This window comes from Lagopus muta, chromosome 11 (genome assembly GCF_023343835.1).
Source record: "Lagopus muta isolate bLagMut1 chromosome 11, bLagMut1 primary, whole genome shotgun sequence".
NCBI classification, from domain to species: domain Eukaryota; kingdom Metazoa; phylum Chordata; class Aves; order Galliformes; family Phasianidae; genus Lagopus; species Lagopus muta.
In genome coordinates this window covers 4,914,088-4,936,745 of record NC_064443.1, presented here as the reverse complement: position 1 = coordinate 4,936,745, position 22,658 = coordinate 4,914,088, and the positions used below count along the sequence as shown (strand labels likewise).

General features: G+C 38.2%; 2 protein-coding genes across 9 annotated transcripts in view; one reads left to right on the top strand and one right to left on the bottom strand.

Annotated features, from left to right (window-relative positions):
• Positions 1-22,658, bottom strand: part of MKRN2 (makorin ring finger protein 2) — a 51,792-nt gene that overhangs the window by 7,529 nt on the left and 21,605 nt on the right. The window contains exon 9 of one of the 2 annotated variants that reach the window (XM_048957747.1): positions 14,547-14,894. The exons of the other annotated variant lie outside the window; for it this stretch is intronic. The gene's annotated coding sequence lies outside the window, so the exon portion shown is untranslated. Of the gene's footprint in view, positions 1-14,546; positions 14,895-22,658 lie in introns of those variants that run through there. 2 annotated transcript variants of the gene reach the window in all.
• Positions 1-22,658, top strand: part of RAF1 (Raf-1 proto-oncogene, serine/threonine kinase) — a 68,841-nt gene that overhangs the window by 37,193 nt on the left and 8,990 nt on the right. For 3 of the 7 annotated variants that reach the window (XM_048957728.1, XM_048957727.1, XM_048957726.1), the window contains exons 2-12: positions 923-978; positions 10,615-10,830; positions 11,606-11,718; positions 12,693-12,795; positions 14,366-14,523; positions 15,472-15,570; positions 16,990-17,143; positions 18,641-18,700; positions 20,565-20,592; positions 20,681-20,808; positions 21,739-21,856. In XM_048957728.1, coding sequence (XP_048813685.1) covers positions 10,624-10,830; positions 11,606-11,718; positions 12,693-12,795; positions 14,366-14,523; positions 15,472-15,570; positions 16,990-17,143; positions 18,641-18,700; positions 20,565-20,592; positions 20,681-20,808; positions 21,739-21,856 — 1,168 coding nt within the window. In that variant the 5' untranslated portion in view covers positions 923-978; positions 10,615-10,623. The remainder of the gene's footprint in view (positions 1-922; positions 979-10,614; positions 10,831-11,605; positions 11,719-12,692; positions 12,796-14,365; positions 14,524-15,471; positions 15,571-16,989; positions 17,144-18,640; positions 18,701-20,564; positions 20,593-20,680; positions 20,809-21,738; positions 21,857-22,658) is intronic. The other 4 variants (XM_048957729.1, XM_048957731.1, XM_048957730.1 and 1 more) reach the window with 4 other exon arrangements.

The following is a 22,658-nucleotide window of genomic DNA, read 5'->3' as shown; positions in this document are numbered from 1 at the left end:
CTCTGGTTGACATGTTACAGCGCTTCACCACCCTCTGAGTAAAATCTCTCTTCCCAGTGTCTAACCGAAATCTCCCTTTTATTTCAAAGCCATTTCCCCTTGTCCTATCACTATCAGACTATTAAAAAGTCAGTCACCCCTCTGCTTTGAAGTTTCTTTCAAGTACTGGAAGGTGGCAGGTTTCCCTGGGGCCTTCTCTAAGCTAAACAAGCCCAACTCCCTCAACTTTTCATCATAGGAGGGAGAGGTGCTCCAGCAGGTGCTGCTAGCCCTGATGGCTGTGTGGCTGTGTCCCATCTTTGCTTTCTCTAGCATGAGATTTGTTCTGGAAATGGCTAAGTAGGATGGGAACTGTGAAGTGGGAAGGCATTTTACTATTTACTTTCTAGTGAATGTTTTTGTATATATGACTCTTGCTTCTTTAGCTAATCTTAGCTTCATATTTTTAATCAAGACTTCTTCAGATTCCCTAAGAATTCTTCCTTTTACAATTACAGTTGTACACAAGAGATAGCAGTAACCTTAGAGGCTTAGCTTGTTACTTTTTTTTTTTTAATTCAAGGCTTGATGGGACATTTGTGAGTCAGCAAGGTGATGGCATGTGTAACTAAGGGCCTGATGTCTGAGAAGGAAGTATGTACTTCAATGAGTTTCAGCTGTAAAAGACTTTTGTGGTGTTTCTTGAATAACTGTGAGTTTATACTGAGTTGTGGTGGTTACGTAGTCTGGCCTTACACAGTGCATCTCCTTACACTGAAGTGTTGTCTAAAAAGCAGTAGATGGCCATGAAAACTGCTAGTAGATGGAAAGTAAGGTAACTCTAATGTTGTAATTGATGAAATCATTGGTTGGCTGTTGATTTGGTGTGTTGTATATGTGCTAGAGTTTGCCTATTAAATGTTGTTTGTCTTGTTTTCCACAGATGATGCACTTCATCATTTTGTCATAGGACTTCATTGACATAAAGGAAAACTAAAGGTACAAATCTCTGCCATGCCCTTCTTCCTTATCCTGCCTCATCCTTCCTTCCAGGTTCCATGGGTTATCCTCAGGGGGAGGGGTGCAGTACAAATGAGTTCTGTGCTTGTATTCCTTGACCATTACCAAAACTTGCTTTTTGTGTTCTGAAAAATTCCATAACATTCATATGATGTCTAGAGTTGTTTCAGTGTTTGCTTTATCAGAAGTGTATGTTTAACTTAAGCTCTTTCTTTAGTCAGTATCAACAGGTATTTACTTTGCAGGGCAAAGCTCTTCCTCTGTTTGGAACTTTATTGATATTTTCCTCTAGATACCGTTTACCTTTCCACACAACTACATATGTTTTGTGAATAATTCAGACCTCACACTAAGTCAGGTCTGTGGCATTATCTTCCAAGTAGTGGGATTTCCTTGTTTGTTTTTTTTTTTTAATTTTTATTTTAATTTTTCCTGAGATTGTACCTCTGAAATACTTTGACTAGTAAAAACCCACACAAAGAACCGCAAATTCATGGAAGTATTTAGTAAGATAATATAAGATAGGGTAGAACTGTCGCATTATTTTTCTTTGCAGGCACTCAAGGCACTAAGTGTTTGAGATGTTCTAAGTAATTTTGCTTGGATACAGTCTGTACTTTCTCCTTAGGTTCAGTTTTTATTTGCCAATTTTTGCAGGTTTCTTTGCAAGTATCTGTTTTGGAAACAAGTCGAGCTGTCCAGGCATGTTGTAACTTAAATACTCAAGTATTATCATGTTAGCTTTGGTTCACACTGCAGAAACTTACATTAAATTATTCCCAGGTGCATTTACTGGCTCTGAAGTACGAGGAGGAATAATTTGTTCTTGTGTTGTAAGCTCACAGAAGGTATCTTCAAGGTTCCCTTCAGACTTTTCTTGGCTACTGCTGCCCCTGCTCCTCTCTGTCCCACAGGCCCGGTGACCAAACACCATTTGATCACTGCACAGCCGCTCCTTCATGCCCCCCAGTTGGGCTGGGGTAGGGAATCCCAAACTCATGACAGGTTCCTTCGTTGTTTCTATGCTCAGTTCCATGAAATTGCTGCATTGACTTCTGTGGCACTGCTGGTTCTGGCACAGATCCCCATTCAGTGAAATACACTTAAAATTTCAAACTGGTCTGAGGACACTGGAATCTTGAATCTTTTGGATCTCTGCATCCTCCTCCAACTGCCTGCTGTTTCGTAGCCATTTTTAACAGCAGTTGCAGTGTGCTTGAGCTGCGTAACAATTCGAACATATGTAGCCTGCATAGCTATCACATGTCAGTAGTTACTTAGTTGACCTCACCTCAGGCTTTCTTTTCAGAAAACTGGTGTTTATTTGAAGAGCAGTTGTGGCATCCTCAGTGTTAATTCAATTACTACATGCAGCTGAAGGAGAAAGCTGATAATTCTTTGTGCTGAAATTCTCCGTCAGTTTTGTTCAATTCTCAAGAACTTGTGTGGGAAGGGCATTTGGTGGATTGCTGACATTTGAGTAACTTTTTCATCCTTGCTGTAAAGTGGATGAGTTCCAGGGAACTCTTAACACAGTTTGGGGCTTTCATCCGTACTTGAAACAATTCAAGCATGAGAAAGCTCAAAATGCAAATAGGCTGAGAATGTGTGTGCAGTTGATAGCAAGACTTGTGGGAAAAAAATGCTTGTCCAAAGTCTGACTTGCCTGTGTAACGTGAATAACCCTGTGAGTACGTAGCCCTGCTTGTGCAGGCAGGGTCCTTTTGGGTATCTGTCTGTTTCTCTACATCCTTTTCTGATGAACTCTGCTGGGAAGAAGGTAACATTATGGTGAAAAGCCAGTCTGAGTGTGACACGAGTGTCATGTAATGCAATTCTGATAGAATCAGGTAAAGTATAGCATTGGTCAGTATGCTTTTTATTTCTAGCAATGCATTCGAATTTACCACATTTAAAAACTAAAGTCTTAAATATGACTTCGGCTGCAGTAATCTTCATAATGTTGAAAGAACACCTTAAAACATTAAGTGAGCCCCTCTCAATATTTATCAATTTTTATCATAAGGTAAATGTTATAGGTCATCACACTTCAGGTAATGGCTGCTAAATCAGTTTAGGATTCTTCCTAGTACTCATGAATAGACATCAAAGAATGGAGGTTTTATGCCATGCTGTAGGGTTTTGGTGCTTTGTTAACAAACCTTCTACCTAATGTAAATTGAAAAAAATGTTGTGTTTTCCCAGGTCATCTTGTTCTTTCATGGCTGTTCTAATAACAGTTTAATGGTTTTTTTTGTTGGTGGTTTTTGGGTGTTTTTTTTTTTTTTATTTTCTTTTTATTTTTTTTATTTTTAGGGGGAATCTAAAGTCAGCAATTGTACTTAACTACAATTTCTAAAAGTTGTGATTGAGTGCTTGTAAATACCAGCTGTGTTTTTCTTTACCTGAGGTGGTTGCTGTGTGATGTTCTGTTAGATACAGGCAGAGTGTTTAGTGCTTCTGGTTCTCTGACGAGGGAATCTGGATTTTTATAAGGGAGCTTACAGAGCTCTCTTAGTTTGGACTTAATAGAAATTTCACATGGGAAGAAATGGGTGACTGACAGCCAGACTGTGTGTGTGGAAAAGCACAAGCCAAAGAGATGGTAGCAGCACTTGGTTAGGAGAACTAGTCTGGAGGCAGTGTAACCACCAGGAGGAGAAGCACAAAGCAGCTGAAGGTGCAGGTAGTTTTGGAGATAAGCACCTCATAGCCAGAGCCTGAAGTAGAATCTAAGAGCAGAAATGTCTTAAGAAAAGTGATTTCCTGCAAACTGGGTTAGAGGAAGATGGTTCGTTGTAGAGCTCCGTGGTCTCTGGGTTACTGTACAAGCAGTGTGCTGCCTTTATTACTGCAGAGGGAATGCGTGGTGGCTTTTATATTTATTTTAATCATACTTCCAGAGGTGCAAATACTGTTTCAAAACATTTATGGCTTAAGCTCATTGAATGTTCTGCATTTTCCAGGAAAAAAAAGCCAGAACCCTTTAGGGCTGTAATATTGGAGTTGTATGGCTTCATTGATGTTTTCTAACCAAAATTTGAGTCTCAAATTTTTTCTTAGATGCAGGAAAGTATTAATCTTGCAAAGGTTTAATCTATCTGAAGGTATGTCAGCCTGAGCAGTTGTATCCCCTGCTGCTGGAAGTAGATACCACTGCTTGGAAAAACAAACAGTGAATAAAAACTCCTTGAATACCTTACAGTTACAATAGCAAGAGAATGTTGGAATTGGTGACTATGAAATGGATGGTTCAGAGAAATACAGCTGCTGAGAAGATCAGAAAAACTGTTAGGGAAACATAGAAGGTTTGTATGTCACGGATCAGGGTTAGGAGGAAATACCCCAAACTTACAGGTGTGTGGGAGATGCGCTCGAGTTCTTGCCATGATCCTAACTCTTGCCCCATGCTTATTTGCATGGATAACAGCTTCATTTATTAGGAATGGGTCTACATTTATCTTCTGGTATGTAAAGATAGATGTTTAGGAAGTACAGCCATGTGTCACAGTAGGTACTTGTTTGGTGCAGAGGGCTTGTTTGTTTGTTGCTGCTGTTCTGTGTTGTTTTCCCACAGCTCACCCAAGCAGTACTGAATCAGTTGGAAATCTGTAAATGAGGGGAGCTGAGGGAGACCGCAGTTGAGTATATTGATGATCTTTAGTCACAGTGATAAATTTTTTTCTCGTGAGCAGCTCTTCAAATGGAAACATTTGTTAAAAGGCAGTTTTCAAACAAATTCTGCATTTTCTTCTCTGGTATTTTGCCTTCGTATGCATTTTTGCTAAATGTGAACATGACCATTAATTGTTCACGTGGGAAAGACAGGCAAAGTTGTGTGTTTGTTGGGAGGGAGAACTGGATTTATGTTGTCTTTAAAAGCTCTTGGAGTCTCTTCCAGAAGTAAAGGAAAGGGCAAGGCACTTCACTTAGTATACAGAGGGGGCTGTGCTTTGTGTCCTGTGAGCTTTCAGCCTTCTCTTGTAGCAGTCAGCACTCCTCAGGGAGACGGACCCAAATTCTCGACAGTTCAGACTAAACACTTCTGGTGGTCATGGAAAGAGTTTAAGTAACTTGAAGTATTTTGGGGATTCGCTCTGTAGATGGTAAAAGACAGGGTTCTGATTTGACTTCATGCTGGTGAAATACATTTAACTGTTGATCTTTGTTGCTTCTCCTAGCTTTCCCAATCAAAGGATATCTTTCTTTTTATTCTCCAAACATGATTACTCTATGCAGGTAGATTGTCTACAGTTTCTAATAGCTCTTAATTTTTAGTACTGATGTTTATTCTAGCAGGCAAACAGATTCAGGAAAATGTGACTTTCACAGTAATTAAACTGTGAAAAAAAAAAAATTGTTCAGGCTGTGATTAGAATGGGATTAAATTTTTCTAATGATGTTGTCTGTGGAGAGTATTGGTAAAGCTTAATAGATGAAAGTAGATACACTGCTCTGTAATGTCACTTTGAATGAGGGAAAAAAGCTTCTGGTATGTATCAGATTTTAGAGTGCTTATCACTGGTGAGATTTTTCTGCCTAATCTGGTTCTAGAAATGAAGCCTGGGGAAAATTCATTCAATCGTTTTTAAGGAATTTGTTACTGCCAGTACGTGCATGGCACAGCACTTGATTGTGTTTGCTTTCAATGTGTACAAATGGCTGTCATCCTTCAAAGAGTACTGGTTAAAAGTGCAGTCTGGATCATAGTGTGTCATATATCTGTGGGGGGTAAGGGAATTATAGGAGATTTTTTTCTGTTAGAGTGTTTAATTTGAGATTTATCACGGTCGGTTTCTAGTGGTAGTGGACCTAGAAGGAGATCAATTTGCTCATACTTCAATATCTTAAAATGTTACTTGAATGCTGCTGTTGGAGTTCTTCAGTTGTAGACAGACTGTAGTAATTTTGATGAAGAGTAGCTGGAACAAAAATCTGACATTCAGCTGGCAATGGATCATTGGACACAGTGCAAGCCTTAATAACAGGTAATATCATGTCTCAGAAACGTGTTTTTAATTCATTTAAAAGAAGAAAAACTAGTTTCTGCTGGGATAGACATAAACTTGGAATTATGTATTTGTGAAGGCATTGTTGTGAAATCCTTATATTTTAAATTAAATTTCTCTTAGAAGATATTGGACATCACTGAAATGGACTGGTGTGGACCTTGGGAGAGTTTGAGGAAAATTAATTTAGTTTCAGTAGAAATGTATTTCATCAGATAGTGGTTGCAGTTGAAGATCCAAAATGAATAAATAAACCAATGCTAGGGCACAGGGTATGGGACACTAGGAGGTAAGCAGTGCTTATATGTGTTTCATATAAGGAGGTGACCAGAAATGGAACCCACCCATGTCCTGTGAATCTGGTGTCTGTTGTCATCTGCTGCTGTGCATGCTGTCATGTTCAATTAAGAACTAGAGCCCATGTGCGTATTTTGTGTGATGGTGTATTTGTTAGCAGATCAGAGCTAGTCACACGGTTACCGTGTTTGTGTCTTACTGGTATGCATGCAGTGAGCTGTTTGAATACACACTGTTTTGTATCTTTGTTTTTAAAATATATAATTTTCTTCGCTGGCTTTCTTTACCCTAGAGGGCAGTGGAAAGGTGTAAGTAATTCAAAAATTACCTCTTAAGGGATGGCTTAATTGTCCCTGGTCTTTGGGGAGTGAAGGTGTCTAGGAGTGGCCCATGTGGTATCGGAATGCAAGTCTTGTCTAGACTAAACCCTCCATCAATCCAAGAAAAACAAGACATCAAGAACAAAGTTACAAGGGCTCACAACTTCTCTGTCTTTCTTCAAGAACTGTTAAGCCTGTCCTCTCCAGTGGGAAGTTCCACCTCTACTGCCATACGACCAACATCCATCTCTGACATCGTGGGCCAACATAATAACATAGGTGGCATTACTTTCGGAGCAGCCCTTGTGTATCTGTGTGAATTGCTGGTTAGTAACTGCTCAGAGTGCTACAGTCTGAAGAGAAGTGTTTGGAAAGCTTAATTCCCTTGAGCAGAACAGTTACTTAAATAAAGGTCCTAGGAGTGCGTGATCAGAGACAGTGCTGATGTTTGCCTTGTACGGAAGGCTGACAGCAGCTGATCTTGAGCCTGCTGTACATGCAATTACAAAGCCAATTCCTTTAGTTTCTGAAGTGTGCAGTAGGCCTCTCGCATTTGGATGAGAGAACACTGCTAAGAGTAGGGAAGTCCTTTTCTTATGGTACAAAATGCAGCTTTCATCAAGATTCAAGTTTCAATGTTTTGTTATTTCCTGTTTTCACTGAATTCTTCAGGAAATGTTGGCAGCAAATCAAAATATTGAATGTATAGGCTGTAATGTTACGTTGTGGTCAGCCTACTTTCATAACAGCAAAAGCAACAAGGAGTCCAGTTGGACTGGATGATCTTGGAGGTCTTTTCCACCCTTGGTGATATGATTTATATAGTATCTAGACATTTGACAAGAAGTATTAGGTAAGTTGAGAGGATAGAAGACAAACTTCACTGGTTTTCATGCTGATACCCTTACCTATCAATTTATCTCCACTCTTTTTATTAGGGCTGTTTATATGCATAATGTGGCTGTTGCAACTGCACGTAACTTCTTTTTCACCTTTCTGTTTCACATCTAGGAAAACACATTCAAATTCTAGACCACTGTGCTGGTACTTGGTTGTATATGCAGAAGTATTGTATTGTATTCCTCACTTCTATCTCCCTTCTTTTTTCAGAGGTTCAGTTTTGCTATTTCTCTTATCCCTTTTACATCAAGTATAAAACTGTTGTTATTTACCTTCCATAGATTAAAAAAAAATAATAATTTCAAGTATCTAAATCTTATTAGAACTTGGTTAGAAACTGAATTTTAAATGTTACTGATATTTTAAACAACGTCCAGAACTTGGTGCAACTGGGCCTGGACAGCTGACAGCACTGACTCAGGGATGACACGAGTTGGCAAGGAGAAGATGTCTATGTTCATTTTATGAATTGTCAGTGAAAGAACTGCTCACAAACTAACTTGTAAGGTCCCTTTGTAGCACAGGGTATAAAAGGCCATAGTGTAGAATGTGGAATGGAGGGTGGAGGTGTGCTGTTCTTAATATGCATATGGAGATACGTGACATGGTTTTGGTTTTACAGTAAGTTTCATGGGATAGTTGACAGGCAGATGTATGGAGGCCTTAGAAGTGAAAGGGTGAGCAAAAGACCTTTTATTTATCCACCTGGAATTACACCACAGTGGCTTTTTCTTTGTGAGGATGTGAAAGAAAACCTTCTTGGTATAGTTATAGTGACTTTGCAGCTCAGCGCTTCTGAACTGGAGTACCAGGAGTCTGAGGGCAGAACTGGACAGGGCCATCTGGTTTGGGGTAGGACCAGTTCACAGTTGGTGCTTACGCAGTTCTTGAGCAGGTTGGACTGACAGTCATTCACTCTCCTGCACTTTTGCCCATCCTCAGCCTGCAGTCTTCTGGCACAACAAGTGCTCGCTTGACCCTGTGGGTGAGCCACTTCAGGGGCTTACAGGGGAGAAAACAGTTTTTTCACTGCAATGGTTTCTTACTAACTTAGATTAATTCAGTTATCTTCAAATTCAGGAATAGTGCCACTGTTACAGTATCAGTCATAGAGTCACTACCACTGTGGTTTTGCTGGAACGTTTTCAGACTTCCAGTCTATCAGGCTCTGGGCAGCCTGGTCTGGTGGTTGGCGACCCTGCGTGTGGCAGGAGGTTTGAAACTAGATGATCATTATGGTCCTTTTCAACCCAGGCCATTCTATGATTCTGTGACTGTTGCTTAGCTTATGATGTCATCTTGCTTGCTAGTGTTTTGAGGCTGTGGACTGAAGAACTTGCTAGGAAATACCAGTAGGACGTGGCAAACATGGAGGTGCTAAAAACACACCACAGAAATACACTTGTGAGAGATTGTGGCAAAATCTTGTATGCAGTCTCTTGGGATGGAAAATTACTTGTAGGCCATAAAATGGCACCAAAATTATGACGTTTCCTTTCTGTCTGATAGGGTTTCACTGAAATATGAAACAGAAACCTGATATTCCTGTTAATATTTTTAGCAGTATCACCTACAGTGGATTCATTACATAAGCTCAAAGATGCCTAAAGAATGAGGTAGGTAGCAGAGAGTAGCTGGATTATTTATTTTCTTCTTCTATTGCAAAGTCTGTGTGCGATGGTAGGTTGGCTCACATGAGCCAACCCTTTTTTACGGTTGTTGATTATGTTTCCTTTTTAAATGCTTGTCAGATCTGGGTTCAGATCTTCAGTAGTTTTGAGCGCTTATGAATCTAGCGAAAGCTTTTTGGAGTTGTGCTTTGAGTAACACTTTCAAATTCAAGTTTACCCTGCTGGACATCCCCAGATGGGCACTTAATACTAGTGAGATGTTTTTCCATGAGTTCTATTGCTTTATCTCTTCAATTGTAGAAAACAGCAAGGATGTGAGGAAATGGATGGGAGCGTTCAAATAATTTGCAACAGACAAAGCACAGAATGAAATGAGACATATTAGAAGCTGATAGGCGCTCAGTAAAGGAGTTTTTGGTGTTATGCACTGATTTTTTTGGGTATCTGGGGAACAGTGTAGGTCTGTCAGTCTAGTACTTTCTTGTACCATAAGGGGACAGAATTGCAGTTGCTTGGAAGACCTTTATTTTGGAATTTCCTGACTAATGTGTTTTTTGACTTAGTAGGCTTTATATGACTTTCTTTCCCTTTCACAGAGATGACCAGGAATGTAGGCAGTGTGCAGAAGTCACTAAAAGCAAATCTGGAGTTCATCTACTAACTTGGCACTTGCACTGGGCAGTTCTAAGCGTTGAGTTTGCAGAGGTTTACAGAGAGATGCAGATTTATGGGGGAGAATAAGCTATTAAGCTTATTTGCATTATTCTATTATTATTATTATTATTATTATTATTATTATTATTTTCTTCCTGAAAGCTTAGTAGACAATCTTTGAAATTTACCAAGGATTTCATTTCAGATTTCAAAACTTGTTTCTGACTTTGCTTAGTTTTTGAATAAGATTTGGAAAATAATTTGGAGTTAAATAATTTTGGAGCAAACAAACAAGACCCAAACCACAGAACAGAAAGACACCCAAGCCAGTCCCTTGACATCACTGATAAAAATGGGGTTTCTTCATTGCTTTTTGTTGTAATTTCTGTTGGGCCACTTTTTCTTTCTTAAAATACAGGTATGCTAATGATTGCAACCGCATCTGGCATACAGGACTATTTTGGCCTGCAGCTAGCATCAAAGCTAGCTTCAAGCATTGACTGTCTAAACTAAGATGATGGTAACGAGCTGCTGTGACAACTAGAGGTGTAGTGAGAAGGCAATTGCACATATATACGTGTAGATCTGTGCAGAAAGTCCAGTGCTGTCAAAACTCGGGCTGACTTCACAGATGTGGGTGAACTGTACTGTGTATGTGTAGGTTGTCACAAGGGAAGAGGCAGTGCAGTCCCCAGATACCTCTGAAAAGAGATGGTGAGGTCTGCTGTGCCAGGAAGATTCAGTAGCTCTTAGTGAAAGATGCTGTAATTTTCCCTCACTCCTCTAATTTTGTTGTTTCTTTAGACTGCATCCATGGAGCACATTCAGGGAGCTTGGAAGACTATCAGTAATGGTTTTGGACTCAAGGATTCTGTCTTTGATGGCCCAAACTGCATTTCACCAACCATTGTCCAGCAGTTTGGTTATCAGCGCCGAGCATCTGATGATGGCAAAATATCAGATACTTCTAAAACCAGTAATACCATTCGAGTTTTCTTGCCCAACAAGCAACGTACAGTGGTAAGTCTGTGTTACCTTGATGGAAGCATTGTGGTGCATTGCTAACGCTATGACGTTTATTTTTACTATAGAAATGACAAGCTTCACGAAACCTTACTTGTGTTTTTGAATATGTTGTCATCAATTTTCCAATTCTTGAGGACACATGTTGTAAGCTGTGTGGCTGTATTTTGAGACCTAGTATTTCTCTACCATGCTGCTGCGTTTTTCCATTGTGCATGAGCACAGTCATTTCTATCACTGTTTTATTCACTTGAAGTATGCCCACAGGGAAGCATGGTAATTGGTGTTCCCTCAAGAAGCTTCACTTCTATGAGATTTCCCAGAGCTGAAGACACCAGTAATAACTAAAATCTTGATCAGAGCTCTCTAGAATCTAAATTCTTTTTTTTTTTAAACTTAGTATATCCATTTGCCTGCATTTCTGTTGTTTTTGTAGCCTACCTGTGTATATGAGCTTTGTACAGATTTGGTTTACAAGAAACTTAGTAGCTATAAGAAATGAAAGTAATAAAATGGCCTTAAAACTTCCTTTGCCTAAGTGCACGGTAGCAGAAAACATGCCTGCCTGACAGGTTAGCTTAATGTGCAGTGACTTGAATTGGAGGGCACAGAAGTTTGTTGTTACATAATTTGGACAGTTGTTTATTTATTTGTTAATTTTAAAAGTCATTAGTTGCAGAAAAGGGATGAGGCATAATACTTTCCTTTTCTCCAAAGAAGCTTAAATGAACGGTACCATCATGCAGTGCATTTCTTCTTCCTTTGGACACAGGTAAATGTGCGAAATGGGATGACCTTACATGATTGTCTCATGAAGGCACTTAAAGTAAGAGGTCTGCAGCCAGAATGCTGTGCAGTTTTTCGTCTTGTTACTGAACCAAAAGGGTAAGAGTCCATAATGTTATGCATGGAACTGTCAACCAGAGAATTTAAAAATCTTGTTTCTAGAGTAGTGGCAGTAATGCTTTCTTTCCATTTTTTGCTAATTTCTTTTGAAAATGCAGACTGTGAACACTTCTGTGTTGCTTTCTTTACCCTCTGCTAGCGCAAATCCTTAAGCTTTCTGGGTATTTCTTTTCTTTAACATTTTCTAAGTATTAAATGAGGAATGAGTGCTTGTTGCATCTTTTCTCATACTCTCGTTGAAATGATGTAATATGCCTTCATATCTGAGGTGCAGTTCTCATTCTGCGTTTGTAGTTCATAAACCAAGTTGACTGAAGATCTCCTCTGTGCTCAGTTTTAAGGCCCTGCATTCCTCTACACATTTTCAATATTTGGACTTAAAATCTCACTTCAGGTATTCCTTATTTTTTGTAGGACCGGGGATGCTGCTATTAAATACCAAATGATTCTTTTACAAGCTGAGGGAGTGAAGGTATCTCATGGAGTTAATATGTTTAACTTCACACCTCAAAAGGCATGGGCTTAATGCTCCTTTAAGCCTCAGTCACAAGGCGATCATTTGTGGTTTCACAGCTCTGTATAACTGAGTCCATTCTGAGGTCACAAGTAACTTCAGTGCTGAAGCATGTAATACAGCTATCATGTCACTAAGTCATAATTCATAATTTCTTGTTTTGTTTTTGTAGCTCCTAGGTTGATTACTTCAAATAATCCATATATTCAAATGACTTGTTTAAAACAAACAAAAAGAGTTAATTGCTATGCCTTAAAGTCAGTTATATTTTTAAGGTAAAGATATTGAACTGCAGATCATTATAAGAGGTTAGCTGTGCTTTTTTGTTTGTTTTCAGTTGACTCACAAAAAAAAAAGCTCACAAAACATAAATCACTGATTAGATGCAACTTCTTACCTCCTAAGTAAATCTGGCCTGCCCACTTTTTCTTTCTTTCAGTAAAAAAGTGCGTTTGGATTGGAACACTGATGCTGCCTCCTTGATTGGTGAAGAACTGCAGGTGGACTTTCTTGATCATGTTCCACTCACTACACACAATTTTGTAAGCTTCTCTCCTCTTGCGTATTTTGAAATACATGTTATTAGTTGAATTGCATATTCAGCCAAGGGATGTTACAGGAATATAGAGGCCTTCTAGCTCTGTAAACATGGGGGTTGGAATTTCAGAAGTAATGATTTGTTTTTTCCTCCCCACTGCTCCCCATTAATTAAATTGGCTAAATATCAATAGACAATGGAGTGTCAGAATTTTATTTATATTCACGGTTTCTAGATGTCAGAGACTGTAGAAGCTTACCTTTACACCATCAGCACCCTGATCAACATTTCTATTAGTTGAGATTATATAAGGATATATTTCTGTAACTATTATATTAAGATATCAGGTCTTTAGAGTTCAGAACTGGGAGGCAACTTGCATTTTCAGTGTTTATCTGATTAAATTAAAAAAAAAACACTGGATAAGCTCAGCAGCCTTATGGTTCTGTTGGCAATTGTACTGAATATGCAAAGGTGTTGTCAGTTCTGTGAGGTTTTGAGGTTGCTCTGAGAGCTGATGCTGCCTGGTAAATTGACAGTCTTCTGGGGAGGGGGAAAATATAAGATTTGCTCAAAATAGAGCAAATTAATAGAGCTAATAAATTAATAATAAAAACTTTTAGGCCTTCACATTTGTAGAGGAAGAAGCAATCAAGGTTACAGATAAGTAGATGTTGGAGGCTGTTATTTTGTTAATTTAAACAGCGATAGTGTCCAACTGTTAGAGAGTTTCACCTTCTGTTATTTTGTTTTCCATGTGAATCAACTGTTTCTGCTTTGTAGCCTGTTGTTTTGCTCCAGAAGTATATTGTACAAAGTGATTATCACTTATCAGTTAGAAAGCCTAGGATTGATTTGCAGTAACTGAAAATAGCTTTGCTTATACTTAGCACTATTAGAAAAATACAAATAAAATTGTTTGCAATTTGTTACAAAGCCTAATATTTTGTTCCAGAACCGGAGGAAATTCAGACTTGCAGCTGTTGTGTATGGTTCCACTGTAGGAGGAAAGCCTTTCATCCATTCATTTTTATGTCTTTTCTTCGGATTTCAGAAGCTTTAAAAATGTTGGATGTCATTTTGAAAAATGGCATTTCCTTAAACTGCTTTATATCCTAAGAAAAGGATTTCTTATGTTAGGGTTATTGGTTACCTCTGGGCTCACAACAGATACTGTGATGAATAAAGAAAAAGGCATGGTTCTTACGATCTGATCCTCCTGCACTTCTGACGATACCAACTAGACAGAAAACAAACAAAAAAACCAATTCCCACCCATCTCTGTCACCTTACCAAGTGCAAGATGTTGCTTTTGAGTCTGGTGGAACAGATTTGTGCCTTTTTCTTTTCATTTTAAATGATTGGGCAGGCAGTGCCCTAATTATTTGTAAGCTTTTCCAGGTTTCCAGCCAAACAAGAAATACACACAAGAAAACTTGTGTAACTTTATGTTCAGTAACATCTTGGGGGCACTGGGAACATTTTATCATTGTTTTTATTTATGTCAAGCTCTAAAGATGTTCATCTCAGCTAATTAAGAGAATGTTGGATTGATGATTACATGCATTTTCTAGGCTCGGAAGACATTTCTAAAGCTTGCTTTCTGTGACATCTGCCAGAAGTTCCTCCTAAATGGGTTTCGGTGTCAGACGTGCGGTTATAAATTCCACGAGCACTGCAGCACTAAAGTTCCAACCATGTGTGTCGACTGGAGCAATATCAGGCAACTCTTGTAAGGACTGTTCCTTTCTAATAGCAGTAGTGGCTCTCTTGGGCTCTGGTGGTTGTTCTTTGTTTTTAAAATCTCACTGTAGAGATGATTTGGATCTTTGGGAGGTATAATCACGTTCACCAGTTTACAGAACACGTGTATTGATTTCATAAAGCAGCCAGCAATGACTGTCTGTTCCCAGGAGAAGAAGGCCAATTGCATGCATTTTGTTAGTGCTGTGAATTTCAGCATTCTCAGACAAACAAATGAATGTATTAAATGAGCAGGCAGGTGCTATAGTGCCCTTCTGATTCAGCGTGGGAAGGCATCCTAATTCCTCTTTTATAATACTTCAGTTATAAGAAAAAAAATTCACGACTCGGTGGTTTCACCTGTTGGAAAGATGAATGTTTCAGGAGTGTCAGTGCTTTTGATAGGCCACCAAAGAGGAATGGAATGGTGAGAAAACTGATGAAGGATAATACTTAGAAAATATTGATTAGAAAAAGTTGAAAATCGCTGTTAGAAGTCCTTATATGCATAACAATTGAAACCTATGAATGTGTTTGTATCTTTATTAGTGATTGTGTTATTATTTTTTAATAACTGAACTTGGACATGCAGTTATACTGATGAGCAATCAGAGTTTAGGATGATCGCGTCACTTGATGCTACCAGAGTTTAATAACAATTAAAAAATGTTACTCTCAAATATCCTGCTGAGAAAGTCTGAACTCTTGCAGATTTGCATCTGAAGTCTTAATTTTAATAAGAACACGTGAAAATCCTCCGTGAGAGTCCGATGATGTAGCTTTTAGTTGTACCATACAGAGAACAAACGTTATGCAAATACAGGAACTGGGGACGTGTTCGTGCAGAGCAAAAGTCCTTTAAATTCTCAGTTTTAAGAGCATTGTACAGGAGGTAGTGTAGCAGTTGAAATTGTAATTGTTTTTGTTGATATTTCAGATTGTTCCCAAATTCAAATATCAGTGACAGTGGTGTCCCTGCACTACCTCCCTTGACAATGAGACGGATGCGGGAGTCTGTCTCCCGGATACCTGTTAGGTAAGCTAGTATTTCCTGTCATTTCTCTTTTGGGAAATACACTTGTTTAAAAACAAAAAAATCCACACTCCCAACTCCTTGAAAGTAGAAGAATATAGAAGGTTGAGATAAATGTGCAAGAAGGCAACAGCCTACATAGAAAATATCTAGTGTCATTTCTTACAGCTTCAAGCAAAGCATCAATTCTGGAATTGCTGTTTTTAAATTTGAGTCTAAAGATTTTAAGTGAGGATATTAAAAGTTTTGTGGAGACCTCTGTTTACCTGCCTAAGAAGAATTGATATTGTGTGAGTGTTATTTCGTCTGATCATGTAGCATACATGTAAGGGTTTATAGCTTGCTTTTTTTTTGCGTGAGTCACATGCATAAACTAAAATAACATCTTGAATTGTGACTATAGGTAAGAGATTAAAGAGAGCAGTGGAAATAGAAAATAGGCTCACTTTACAGAAAGTCCTGAGGCCTGATTACTAAGAACATTCCTGTAGCTTTAATGCTAGAATATAAATCACTTTCCTTCCAAAGCAGCCTGTCTTCTGATGATAATTTGTGCCTGTATTCTTTTCCTTGAAATTCTAGAGGCTGGAGAGGGCAGGCCATCTTGTTTTTTCTCCATCCCTTTGAAAAATGTTGACCTGTTCAGGAATGAGGCACACAGCACGTAGCTGACTTGCAAATGGTCCTATTTATTTATTTATTTTACTGGGAACTACAACAGAAATTGATCTTGCGTTCATTTTCTTTGCCAAGTTATTCTATTTCTAGTGTTGCTGCACAGTGACTTAGTGATCAGTTAGCTGGTTGTTTTTGTGAAGGCTGTCTGGTTTTGGTTAAGCTACTTTTGTTATTTGGGATAAGTGAAGTTTGATTAAGGTTAGCTGTGATTTATAATTCTTTGCTGAACTGGATTTTACTGTTGGCCTCCTACTAACTGCTGTTGGGCTTCATGACTTCCTTGCTGGCTGTTCTGTGTGAGAAGTTGAACAGTCTTGCAAACTTCAAAAACTCAGGGCTTAGCAATAAAAAAAGTATCTTTCAGGCTATTCATTTAATAAGCTTGAAATGAGAGTTTAAATTTAACTGCTTGAATTAATTAATCCAACAGAGCCTGTAATTCATCAATATATTAAATATAATTTAATGGGGACTGAGGTGAACTGTGGCACATTTTATAATGGCAGAAGTACACTTAAACATGTTAGATCCGTGTGCCAAGTTCTTAAATTTATTTCCTAAGTTAAAGTGTAAATGGTTTGGCTGACCAAATAGTTTAGTTAGCATATAAATCCCAACATTTCCCACGTTTGAAATTTTGTGTGTATTACTGCTTTTGGTAGACTACACTGAAGAATATTTTTCTGACTGCTAGAGGGGAGAGAGGAAAAAAAATAACCACAAGTTTCTCTCTTTTCTTCTTAGCTCCCAGCACAGGTATTCTACACCTCATGTCTTTACATTCAACACATCAAATCCTTCCTCTGAGGGCACCCTTTCCCAAAGACAGCGATCTACATCCACACCAAATGTCCACATGGTTAGCACTACAATGCCCGTAGACAGCCGGATAATTGAGGTAATTCTGATGGGGGTGCATTGTCATTCAGTTACACTGGATTTGTGACTGGCTATCTAATAGTCACTGGTTGGTGCTTTTTCTTTTTCTGTAATTCATGTACTGTTTTCCTTAACAGGCTGTGATAAGAATATATAGATGGCACATCTGCCTAGAAAGTTAATAGCTCATTCTCACAGTCTTTATCGACTTCGGTTAAGTTCTAGGTAGATTTCAATGTCTTTGAAGTCGTGAGGGAGGCTTAACAAGTAAGTTTCGCAGATGTGAAAAGGGAACAATTTCAGCTTGTCTGAACATATGTGTTATTTGAGATATTTAAGAATGTTCTTTGAAACTTAAAGATCTGGACTGGGGGAGGGGGACCGATGGTTGTTTAAAAAGAGACTAGAGGTGGAAGTCTGGTTGCAATTCTCAGAGTCTGAATGCTTAAGTCAAAGCTTACTGCCAGTAGCTGTGTTACACCCTTATAGAACTGTGGCTCCTAGGAAAGCCACCTGTATCTGAAAATACTTCTGCTGTTACTTGATTGCAGTAATCCCTTTATTTATTATTTAATATTTATTTTTCCCCTTAGTTTGGATCCTTACACTGGAAACAGTGAGAGGTTTTGAAAGTGAAGTCTAAAGGATCCTGTTTGTTTGTATAAGGGAATGATTTACAGGAAAGGCTTGCAGAAACAAAGTGATGAACAGCAGGACTTCAGAGAGCACCCTGTTCTCCCCTCTGCCCCTCCTGGAATAAGTTAAATAAGTTAAAAAGTCCTTGGCCAAACAAAATCCTTTGACTTCTGAGTTTACTTGCTTATTGCTTCAGCTGGTAGCTTGTAGGCTTCTATGAAATGCAAAGACTCTCCTAAATGTGCCAGAGAACTGCTCTGCATCTTCAGTGAGGTGAAATGAAGTACGCTGCAACCCTGTGACACTTTCTTGGTTAGAAGCATTGGTTAGAAGCTGGATTTTGTGGGGAGAGGCACCATTCCTTACAGGCTAAGATTGTCTGCTCCTCGCCCCCCCTCCCACAGAGGCTTTGAACCTACTGTCTTCTATGGCACAAAAACAAAATGAAGCCTTACAGAAAGAGAATATGAATTATTAGGCTTAGTGGTGTGATAAGGGTTTGAGATACTGCTTTCTTTATTCTTTATGCTTAGTGGTAGAGAAAGAAATGCTTTCTATTCTGCCTGTCATAGCGGATCGAATAAAAATAGCTGCCCTGTCTTAGAGGCAGTAGCTGCTTCTTCAGTAGGCTTTAAAAAAACAGCCAGACACAGGTAGTGAGCACCTTTAGGAATGATATGAAAAAGTCACCTTATTCAGACTGATTAATCACCTTATTACTCCTGTAATTTTTTTTTGCTGGAACAGGAATAGTTATTTAAGTTTCACTGCATTATCATATGCCAAACAACTTTGGTTACTTTTTCTTTCATTTATCCTAATTTCAGTTTTAATTTTTTTATACTTCCTCTTTCTGTTATCTCTTACCCTGTTGGCATAGAATAACAGCCTGAATGCTTCTCCCAGTTCCTGGTGCAGACGATTTTGTTTGAGGGGAAGAGTAGGTATTTTCTTGGTGCCTTTTGTTTTCTTGTGATTAACAGGATTGCTGTAACTTGTAAGCTATGGCAGTGTCCACATGAAGTGTTTAATCTGGAGCTGATTTAATGAAAGTCTTTATAGCATGTTTGTACATAAATATCGAGGACAACACTTGGAAGAGGCAAATTGATAAGAGTTCAATTTCAGTTAAGCTGGGTGAAACCATACTGCTGTGATATTTGTTATGCATGAGAACAGGCTTGGATTAGGCTTGCTCGGTCACGCAGCTTTTGAGGTATAAAACATTCTCAGGTTCATCTGTGTGTGACAGTCTTCCTCTGGAAACTATTTTGCTAAATTTAACTGTGCAAAAGTGTGGATTATGAATATGATGCACTTCACATCAGAGCAAAGGTGGCAGAATGCAGCACTGCTGTGTGGTGTCATTTGTGTTGCAAGAAAAACTGTGAAGAATGCTTTTTGGGGTGTATTTGCTATAGGAGCCATAAGAAAAAAGAAAATATTATTCAAACCAGAACTGAAGTTCAGCGAAGATACTTTTTTTTCCTCAGGTAGCAATTCCTTAAGAATTAAATATGAGAGAAATTGAAGATTATTTAATGGTTCTTTGCCAGCTTGCTTGAAAGAAGTTTCATTCTCAGGCCAGTGTAGAAAAAACACCACTTGTTATTAATGCAGATTCTTAAAAAGACTTACAGTCCTCAAACTGGACAAAGGTAGTAATTTGCAAGAGTTCTCTGGTAGTTTATGTAGATTTTAACTCACTCAGGCACAGAGTAGAGGAAATCTGCAAGAATATGCTAGTTGGAATTCAAGCCTGGGAGAACACAGCTAACTAGCAACAATGATGTATTCCATAAATGAATCATTAGTAAGGAAATTCTGGGCTAATTTGAAAGCCGTTCAGTGGAATATAGGCCTGTCCTGTCCTCCTATGAAGTCTTACATTTGTTATTCTACTAATTAGTTAGAAAGTTTGAATTGACTTCTATTAACTTTTACAGTATTTAACATTTCTGTAGTGCATGTTCTTGCTTTGTACTTATACAGTACCTGGATATTTTACGTTTCCTGTATGTACTTTGGGATAATGCATAGCAGGTGAGAAAAGTTGTATAGTCATGTTTGTCAGAGCTTAGTTTATCTTGTGCATGGCTGTAGAGTTGTGTTGTAAAGTGCCTGTGGCATGAGGTGAGAGTTGTTGCACTGTCCCAAGTAGTGAGCTGTGTAAGAACATGCTTTTCAACCATCATCAAACTTCTGTGGAAAGCACTTGTTTTGAAATGGAAATGTTGTTGTGTTAGAGCACAAGATGTAGTCTATTATGTGTTGAAATACCTCTACCATATTATTTCTAAATGCTTATTGACCTGGAATATTTTAGGGGCTTTTAAAAGTTTTCCTACTTAAAGTCCAGAACCTTTTTTTAAACGATTGTCCCCTGGAGATGCAGGGCCATCACAGGAGCTACGTTCAGATCAAACAAGCATGAACAGCAATGGAGGGCTGGGAATGGAGACAGTATTTCTCATGTTTATTCATGTTTATTCTTGTTCCATGTTTTTCTTCCCCCTCCCCCCCCTTTTTTTTTTTTGTAGTAATTTTAATATGCTGTGAATATTTTTAATGTGCTGTAAGAATTTGCCAGCTGCATGGGTTGTTTTGGTTGTTTTTTTGTTTTTTTTTTTTTTTAAAGCAAATAGGATTCTTGTAACCAAGCTGCCATCTTTTAAAGGGGCTTGGTCAGTCGTGTATGACACTTGGTTTAAACTGTCGAGAACTATTTCAACACATTTATTTCTGCTTGTTTGTTTGCACTGTCATATACTTTATTAACTATGTTGATATTTTCTCTGTTTTAGGATGCAATTCGAAACCACAGTGAATCAGGTATGGCTTCCAAAAATCAAGTACTGCAATTGTATTTTGTGTTTATTTCATGGCTTGTAACTTCTTGTTCTTCTGTTTTCAATATAAGCTTCACCCTCTGCTCTGTCTGGAAGTCCCAACAATATGAGCCCGACTGGCTGGTCTCAGCCCAAAACCCCAGTCCCAGCCCAGAGAGAGAGAGCCCCTGGGACAAATACACAAGAAAAAAACAAAATTGTAAGTATTTTCGAACCACTGTGTGTAAATAAATTCAATGTGTTAAAGTAGGATGAAATTAATGGAGTGTTGGGATAAAGATCTGTACTTGAAAGTCAATGAAAGCTGATGGAAATCTTCGTTGATTACTCTGCACTGAATGTGTAACAGTGATGTAAATCTAACTTGGGAAAGACAGCAGTACTGCCTTATGATTTCAGTACCTGGAAAAGTGTTTGGATTTAAAAATTAATTTCAGACAGAGTTCTGAGATTATTTTTCAGTATAGATTCAAGGCTTACATTTCTAAATATTTAGGGGCTGCATCTTTTTATTCTTTCTAATATCTTTAACCTCCTTACTGCTTTTTGAATTGCACTGCCATGGTTTTCATAGAAAATGCATATGCCATCGTGTTGGTAACAAAGTTGGTTAAAGAGTCTTGGAAAAGTCAATTTAACAAAATGGCAACTTTTCCTCAAAGCTTTGATTTTAAACACAGAAAAAGACAAAAATAACAGTGAATAGTGCCTGGATTTTTTTTAAAGTTATTCTATTTTTAAAAGTACATTTGCTCAGTGGGACTCCCAGTTGTAAATCACATGGATGTTTGAAAATTCTGCTCTCATATTTTTTTGTTTATTGTTTTCAAATATATCAGAGTTCTGTAATTTGAGCATTGTGACTTCTTAAAGCTTCTTAAATATTTAAGATACCTTCAAATAATTCAAGAATCCCCAATTACTCATTCCTCTTGTGATCTCAGATCAGAGTTTGTATCTCTAGAGCAGAATTAATGATACCTTCATAAGCGCCTAAAGCCTTACACTGAAATGTTTGGCTTTCTTGTGTGGGGAAAAAGTAGTTAGGGAAATAATGAAATAGTTTTTTTTCCTGAATGCTGTTAATAAAATAAGTACCATATGTATTTAATATTTTCTTTTGTTGCAGAGGCCTCGTGGACAAAGAGATTCTAGTTATTACTGGGAAATAGAAGCAAGTGAAGTCATGCTTTCTACCAGAATAGGGTCAGGTTCTTTTGGAACTGTTTACAAGGGCAAATGGCATGGTAAGTTCTTCACAGCTATCACTGTCTTCTCACAATGTTAGTACTGTAGAAGGACAATAATGCAGAAAAAAAAAAGGTGTTTGAATGGTGCAGCTGTGTGATTATCTACCAGCAAAAGAACTAAGTGAGAAATACGGATTTCCTAATTTTTCCATTGAGAAAATTAAGGCACAGTGCCTGTGCTGAAATCTGAACCTTACAGCTGCTAATTCTGTCTCCATCCATATGCTGAATCCAGCATCATCATCACCACGTTGTAAATTTTCACAGCATTATGTTAAATTAAGTTTACTTTCCGTTTTTTATTTTGAAGACCTGTCGTTTAATTAGCATACTTGTACTCGAGGTGGCAGGGAAAGGAAGTAAGTATAAATTGTTTTAATGGTGGAGTATTTCTAATTAAAGAAATGGTTGATGTGAGAGTTAATGAGAAAAAGTTGCTGAGGACTTTGACAAGAGGCACACTGCAGGACTCCAGAATTAGGTCCAAATTTGGGGCGTCCGGTTTTAAACAGAAGCACAGCTCCCTTCAGGCCCCAATCTAAAAATGAACGTGAGTTTCTTATTAATATGTTCCACCAGAATGTTTGCAACTACTCTTCATGTATCAAGAACTTTGTTGTTTTAAAGAGGAAATGCATGGAGCTACATAGTAACAAATAACCTTCAGTTGTGCACATAAAAGGACTGTACAGCTATCACAGAATTCAGTGTAAATAGGATTCAGTATCACATTTAAGGTAACTGTACAGAGTTCTCCTGATTCGTGGGGAAAGCCGAGGTTAAATTGCCAAGCAATGAC